The sequence below is a fragment of the Pristiophorus japonicus genome, chromosome 6, assembly GCF_044704955.1.
Source record: "Pristiophorus japonicus isolate sPriJap1 chromosome 6, sPriJap1.hap1, whole genome shotgun sequence".
In the NCBI taxonomy this organism is placed as follows: Eukaryota; Metazoa; Chordata; class Chondrichthyes; family Pristiophoridae; genus Pristiophorus; species Pristiophorus japonicus.
The window spans coordinates 171,793,131-171,801,377 of record NC_091982.1 but is presented as its reverse complement, the minus strand read 5'-3'; the positions used below and the strand labels follow the sequence as shown (position 1 = coordinate 171,801,377).

The following is an 8,247-nucleotide window of genomic DNA, read 5'->3' as shown; positions in this document are numbered from 1 at the left end:
CATTTCGGCCCATCGTGTCCGCTTTGGCCAACAAAGAGCCACACGGCCCTCAGTCAGCAGCCCTGAAGGTTACATATAAACCTATGAACAATGAACAATGGCAGAAAGGTAAAGAGCATCTGGCCCAACCTGTCCGCCCCGCACAACTGCGACACTCCTTACACTGAAACATTCTACACCCCACGCAACCGGAGTCATGTGATCTCCTGGGAAAGGCAAAAATCAGATAAAAACCCAGGCCAATTGGGGAAAAAAATCTGTGAAAATTCCTCTCCGACCCATCCAGGTGATAGAAACTAGCCCAGGAGATCATGCTGGCCGTATTCGATTACCTGCAGTACTTACCATTGTATCTGCGCCAGCCAACAGGTTATCCATCTAATTCCAATTACCAGCTCTAGGTCCGTAATTTAAGTGCCCATCCAAGCATCTTTTAAATATGGAGAGAGTTTCTGGGTTTCTGCATCCACTACCCTTCCAGGCAGTGAGTTCCAGACAACCTTCTGCATGAAGAAGCCCCCCGCCCCCCATCAAATCCCCTCTGAACCTCCTACGAACCACCTTAAAACTGTGCCCCCTCATAATTGGCCCCTCCACGAATGGAATAAGACCCTTGCTATCCACTATATCCAGGCCTTTCAAAACTTTGTACACCTCAATGAGGTCTCTTCTCAATCTCCTCTGTTCCAATGATAACAAGCCCAGCCTATCCAATCTGTCCTCATAGCTACGATTCTCCATTCCAGGCAGCATCCTAGTAAATCTCCTCTGCACCCTCTCTAGTGCAATCCTATAATACGGCGACCAGAACTGCATGCAATACTCCATTTGTGGCCTAACCAGAGTATTATACAATTTAAGCATAACCTTCCTGCTCTTGCATTCTATGCCTCGGCCAATAAAGGCAAGCATTCCATATGCCTTCTGAGCCACCTTATCCACCTGGCCTGCTACTTTCAGGGATCTGTGGACAAGCACTCCAAAGTCTCTTTGTTCATCTACACTATTAAGTAGCCTACCACTTAATGTGTATACCTTTTCCTCATTAGCCCTCCCAAAGTGCATTACTTCACACTTCTCCAAATTAAATTCCATTTGCCACTGCTCTGTCCACCTGATCAGTAGATTGATATCCTCCTACAGTCCATGACTTTCCTCTTCATTATCAATATTTATTTAATTTTTTTTTAAGTTTGTTTATGATATTTCAGCTTATTCTTTAATCCCATATGTAGGTCCCAATCTTTAATTCCCTCTCTGTAATGATAATCAGTGCTTTTTATTCCTGGTCTGTGAGAATTCTTCAATGTGATTGGTTGCTGAGACAGCTTGATGAAAGCACTGCTGCTGTATTCTACGGTTCCCCTTTTGATAGCACTACAATCAAATTAAGGTTGAGAAAGCAACTGAGATCGCAAGATCTTTGTGGGCAGCTTTCTTTGAGGTCAGTGGCAATCGCCGTCACTTCATCGCTGACCGCAAATTCCGGGCCATTAATGAAGATTAATCGCAGTCACCTGGAATTTCCACTGAGGCAAGGATGTTCTCTAGCAGGCGATCAGTGGAACCCCTTAGGGCAATTCCTCCCATTTACACCCCATGAAAAGTCAGGGCCTGTGTGTTCTCCTCAACAGAAACAGCATTGAATTGTGATTCTTACATGTCTAGCTTAGAGAGTTATATTCTCTCATTTGAAATATATACACATCATAAAATACATAAATATATATATATACACACACACACACACACACATCAACTCAAAATGCTGGAAAGTGCTTCAACAAAAATAAACATTTTATGGGGGAAGCATCCTCCATAACCCCCCAGAAAACCTTGGGTAGAACTTCTCCTCTTGGGGTCAGAGCTCGGGTAGGGGGAGACTTCCACCCACTCTTCAATATTTATTTATGGATAGTTGGTTCTTCAAAAGCACAGAAATAAACTAAATTACTCAATAGCTTAGTCAGGGCATAATAAATGAGACAAGGACAAGACAAGTCCATTTAGCTCATCAGTATTCATTTTTATAGTATGCTAACTCTCCCAGACTATTCTTCAACTGCACTTTGCTCACACTTCTGCCTTTTTATCCAATATCTTACCTGGCACATGGGCCGCGATTTCGCCAACCGGGGCGGCCGGTGTCAGTGGCGGGCGGTGATCCCACTCCTGGCTCCAGTCCGTACTGTGAAAAGAATCATCTCTCGATGGGGCTTGTTAAGCCCGCGCAGCGAGGTCTTCAGCCAATTAAAAGGAAGCGGGTCTGATGACATCATTTGATGACGCGTCATCAGCCAGTTTCCTTAAAGGGACCATGTCCACATTGATTTTGACAGTTCTGTCAGTGTTCTGCAGCATTGTGATGTTTCAAACACTTTCAAGCACTGCACAAAGGCTGCACCCAGGCTCTCCCATGACTCCCTCCAGATGCTTATGGAGGGTGTCACCACACACAGGGAGGCTCTCTTCCCTTCCTGAAATTCTGGCCTCCCTGGGTCCGTACGGAGTTCCTACAGACCAGGGAAGGTATCGGAAATGCCGGTTTCCAGCCCACAATGCGCATGCGCTGGAAACCGGCATTTCCGATCTGTCAAGTTTGTGGCTTGACAGATCATAGCCAGATCGGGAGCGAGGACATTTGTAAGAGTAAATTTCCGATATTTATGCTTACAAATGTCCTCAAAAATCTTGCGCCTGAAAAAGCAGGTACATAATCTATTTTTACAGGCGCAAGTGTTTGAAAAACACAAAAACATCTAAAAATAAAATTATTAAAACATATATTATCATTAAAAACCCTTCCCACAATGGTAAGTTTATTTTAAAAAACTTTTTTAAAAATCGGGAAATTATTTTTTTTAAGACATTAATAAATTTAATTTAAATGAATGTAGTGTAATTATTTTCTATTTTTTATTAGTGTTTTAGGTGTTTAGGGATGTGTTTTGGGTGTTTCGGGCTCTATCACAATCATAGTAATAGGAGTTTAGTTCCCTGTGGAACTCCTATTACTATGATATCTTACCTGATTGGCTGCCCAGAGCCATGTGAGTCCAGCTCGAGGCCTGCTCACGCGTCGACATGCACGCGCTGCGACTCGCAGTCGAAGGAGGCCACAGCATCGGAAGGTCCAACGTGAGCACCAGCTTAAGGTAGGTGTGTATTTTTTCTCTAAACTGCCCATGGGAAGGCCAAACAGGAATTTCAGGGCCATTAAAATAATATAGACAAATGAGTTTAAGTCAAGGGTGAGTATTTCTGCATTGTTCAAATGTGGCAGTGAAGATACTTGTTGCAAAACTTAAATTCACTGCACAATTTGATTCTAATTTTTATGGCTATCTGTTTCAGTCAGGGAAGTTCTTTCTCCGCTTAAAAGAAAGAAAAAGAAAGAACTTGCATTTATAAAGCACCTTTCTCGACTCCAGATGTTTACAGCCAATTAAGTACTTTCTTTTTTAAGTGCAGTGACTGTTGTAATGTATAATCATCATGATGGTCACCTTCACTGAAGCGTATGAGAGTCTGGGCCTTACATTAAACATCAGTAAAACAAAGGTTCTCTACCAACCTGTCCCCGACACACAGTACTGCTCCCCGATTATCAAGATCCATGATGAGACTTTGGACATACCTTGGAAGCCTACTATCAGCAAGGACAGACAGCGATGATGAAGTCCAACACTGCCTTCAGTGTGCCAGTGCAACCTTCGGTCATCTGAGTAAAAGAGTGTTTGAAGACCAGGATCTCAAACCCGGCACCAAGCTCATGGTCTACAGAGCAGTAGTGATACCCAGCCTCCTATAGAGACATGGACTATGTACAGTAGGCACCTCAAAGCCGTGGAGAAGTACCACCAATAGTTTCTGCAAAATCCTGCAAATTCATTGGCAGGATAGGCGCACCAATGTCAATGTTCTCTCTCAGGCCAACATCACCCGCATCAAGGCATTGACCACGCTCGATCACTTCGATGGGCGGGCCACATTGTCCGCATGCCCGATACTAGACTCCCGAAACAAGCACTCCACTCCAAGCTATGTCACGGCAGGTGAGCCCGAGGAGGGCAGAGAAAATGCTTCAAAGACACCCTCAAAGTCTCCTTGAAAAAATGTAACACCCTCACTGACTCTTGTTAATCCCTGGCCCAAGACCGCTCAAAATGGAGGAGAAGCATCCGAGAAGACGCCGAACACTTCGAGTCTCTTCGCCAGGAGCACGCAGAAGCCAGGTACAACCAGCAGAAGGAGTGTACGACAAATCAAGCACCTGACCCACCCGTCCCTTCAACCACCACCTGCCCCACCTGTGACAGAGACTGTATATCCCGCATTGGTCTCATCAGTCACCTTAGAACTCATTTTAATGTGGAAGCAAGTCATGCTCGACTCCGGGGGACTGCCTATGAAGAAGAAGAAGAAAAATCATCAATGTTAATGTTCAGATCATAAAGAATACACAGTTAAGGTGCTCTATTTCCAGGTAATGAAATATAGATTGTTTACTGTTCAAGTGATGTTACAGTGTAGAGACAAAAGAGTTAGAGTCTTGCTTTGGACAAATCGCAAAAGCTGGTTGTCAGTGCATGTGCATCACGTGCTGAGAACCGGCATTTGCGAGGCTTCTTCGGGTATGTGCAGACATGGTAAGCATCCGGAGAGGCCACAATTTTCGGCCCAATTACACAGACTTTGAGCTTTGTTGAGTCGACAGCAATATGAACATTACAGAGCGCATGGCTGCTCCAAAATTGAAAGAAAGGTATTTTTTGGATTTAATGTGTGCTGGGCACACATTTCAAATTCCCATCATGATTTCTTTGCCTGTGGGTATGTGGTTATGGAACAAGTTGACTTCTGAACAGAAAAATGATGCAACTGAAAATAAACTTTAAAAATAGCGATTTGTGCAACTAGAAGAAGTAATTGAACTGATACTTTGTGATGTTAAATAACATTTCTGTGTAGCAGTAGGGCTTTGAAGATGCCTAGTCTAACAGGAGAGACATACACTTGAATTCAATTATGCTTAGTAAATAAGATCTGTCAAGGTCCCTCAATGCTACTAAATGATCTTTTCCAAGGAAGATTGATGATATATATGGAAATGTACTGATATATACTTATATATACAAAACTGACTACCCTCTCAGGTGGTCATAAAAGATACCCCAGCTTAATTCGGAGAAGAGCAGGGGAGTTTCTCCCGGTGTCCTTGCCAATATTTATCCCTCAAACAACACATAAAAACAGATTATCTGGTAATTTATTTAATTGTTGTCTGTGGGGGCTTGCTGTGCCAAATTGGCTATCGCATTTCCTACATTACAACAGTGACTTCTCCACGCTCCTCACCACTTCCGACAGGCTCTCTGACACCCTTGCCAGTGCCCCCACATCTGGGAATGCCTGGCCTCCACCCTTCTCTCATAAGCTGCTACATCGACAGGCTCGTCTGAGTCCTCCTCAGCAGAACTCCGGTGCAGACTTGCCCCCCCCCCCGGAGAGATGGCACCTGAGTTTGCCTAGCCCAGTAGCCCTCTATGCCCCGGTGCAACACCCAGTGCAGACCCCTGAACTATCTGAATTAGATCGGATTGCACACTCCTAGTGTCTGAGCTGGCGTGTGTGAGTGGAAGCAGTGACATGTTAGTGCCAGCAGTGTCCTCCACTTCCTCTTCCTCATCACTGAGGTCCCCAAAAGATGGAGTGCGCTCCAGGGTGTCAGCAAGGCTGGAGCCCTCAATGTCCTCTATGCTGTCAATAGGCATATTGGAACCTGTGTCCTCAAGGGTGTCATTGAGGCCTGGCACTGGGCTGACAGGTGGTGCCTCGGTCAGTCCTTGGCTGACACTGGGCTCCGGGGTTGTGACTAGTCCTGGCATTGGGCTAACAGGTGCTGGCTCTCTCTGTCCTGTGCTGCCACTCAGCCTCTCATCTGCAATCATTAATGGGAGAAGGGTTGCCGTGAGAGAAGGTCGGGGATTGACGCATGGAGGCTGCAATTAACACACTTTTGAAAGGAAAGGCTCAGTAGACGCTGGCACATTCACGGAGAGATAGCATGGAAGGAGGGCCTCACCTATGCTGCCCACATCAGCATTGCCAGTACCGAAGGCCACAGAGGCGGTCTGATCTACAAGCATAGATGGGAGAAGGGCTGTCGTGAAGGGAAGGTGGGGAATTGATGCATGGAGGCTGCAACTAGGAGACTTTCAGAGGGAAAGGCAAAGTAGTCAATGGAGCATTCAGAGAGAGATAGGATTAAAGGAGGCCCTTCATTTACCCACATCGACATCGCAAGTACCTGTGGCCACAGGGAAGGCAGCATGTCTCTCGACGAGCGCCTCCACCTCTCCAAGGGTGTGACGATTTGGTCGCCGGCCTCATCACCACCAGTCCCCCTTTGCTCCATTCTATTATCAGCAAGTTTGGCCTGCAAAACAAAGAATGGTTGGTAAGTACCACTGTGATGACACCTCAGAAATGAGTGCATAAAAGTGTGTCCCTGACATGCAGCTGTAACTGTGACATGAAAGGGAGCCTCCATTGCGCAAATCCACACATATATAATATATGTGTGTGTGTAACATATATGTATATATATATATATATATAAAAATGTATATATATGTATGTATGTGTGTGTATATGTATGTGTGTGTATATGTCCTTGGTGTCTGTCGTATCCAACAAAGACGTTGTTGTGCTAATCATCAATGGCATGTGTCTTCAAGTGGCTGTATAGGCCAATTCTGGATGCACATAGTCTCTTGCACACTGGACAAGGGAAGTTCCATGTGCCTGATGCTGACAGTACTGCCACCTGATTTTGTCTATCTCTAGTGTCCCGCAGGTGTTGACATCAGCTTTCTTCAAGATCTGGCAAGCAGTCCTCGTGAGGGTTCACCACCGGATTTTATTAGCTGCTGTATTCTCAAAGGTCCTTTGGTCGGATGACACAGTACTGGAGGTTAGCCTTAATGCAATCTTTATAGCGCTTGCGGGGGCGCCCCTGGTGTCTTCGGCCTTCACAGAGCTCGCCGTGAAGAAGCTGACAAGGGATCCTTGACTCATCCATGCGGATGACATGTCCAGCCCATCGGAACTGGGCTCGCATGATCATCACCTCAATGCTAGTTGATTGTGCTCTCTCCAGAACCTCAAGGTTTGACACCCGGTCTTGCCAGCATATGTGGAGTATAGATCTGAGACTGCGCATGTGGAAAGCTTCCAGCTTTTTTGTGTGTCGCCCGAAGGGTGTCCAGGTCTCACATCCATAAAGGAGAGATGAGAGAACGACTGCTCGATACACCGACAATTTAGTTGACAGTCGGATGTGGTGGTGACTCAACACCTTAGTGCGCAAGCGACCAAGTGTCTGGCTGGCTTTACAGATCCTTGCATCAATCTCCTTGTCCAAGGACCCATCAATTGATATGGTGCTGCCAAGGTACTTGAAGCTGTCCACTGACTTTAGTTGTATACTGCCGATGGAGACTGTGGGAGCAGGTGCTGTGGTGCCAGGGGCAGGCTGATAGAGAACCTCGGTTTTACTAAGGCTGATGGTTAGGCCAAACAGTTCTGTTGCCTCAGCAAATTTGCTGAGTATGAATTGTCCTTGTGTGCCATGAGGGCGCAGTAGTCAGCAAAGCGTGCCTCTAGGATGAGTCGTTTCTGTACTTTGGTCTTTGCAGCAAGGCGGCGTGGATCAAACAGTGAACCATCTAATCGATATTTCAGGTAGACCCCAAACTCCAAGTCTTTTATGGCATAGTTCAAGACGCAGGTAAAGAATAGGTTGAACAGAACTGGAGCGAGTTCACAACCTTGTTTTACTCCATTTGAGATGGCAAATGAGGCCATGGTTGTGCCGTCTGAGAGCACTTCACCTGTCATGTTGTCATGAAACAGCTCGATGATGTGGACAAACTTCCTTGGGCACCCAAGTTTCGTCAAGATTGACCACAGCGCTGCTCTGTTGACAGTATCAAAGGCCTTAGTGAGTTCAATAAATACAGCGTACAGGTCCATATTCTGCTCAATGCACTTCTCCTGCACTTGTCTGAGTGCAAAGATCATGTCCGCTGTGCTCCGACCAGGTCGAAAGCCACATTGTGTTTCTGGAAGATTTGCTTCTGAGACACTAGCTATGAGTCGGTTCAGCACTATGCAGGCAATGATCTTCCCAGCAATGGACAGAAGCGATATTCCTCTGTAATTGCCACAGTCTGCTATGTATAT

General features: G+C 45.7%; 1 protein-coding gene across 1 annotated transcript in view; it reads left to right on the top strand.

Moving 5' to 3' along the window:
- Window positions 1–3,084: 3,084 nt before the first annotated feature.
- The window catches only part of tmtopsb (teleost multiple tissue opsin b), an 85,203-nt gene continuing 80,040 nt past the window's right edge, over window positions 3,085–8,247 (top strand). The window contains exons 1-3 of the mRNA XM_070884051.1: window positions 3,085–3,155; window positions 4,415–4,486; window positions 6,850–6,976. Of these exons, the coding sequence (XP_070740152.1) occupies window positions 3,085–3,155; window positions 4,415–4,486; window positions 6,850–6,976 (270 nt within the window). The remainder of the gene's footprint in view (window positions 3,156–4,414; window positions 4,487–6,849; window positions 6,977–8,247) is intronic.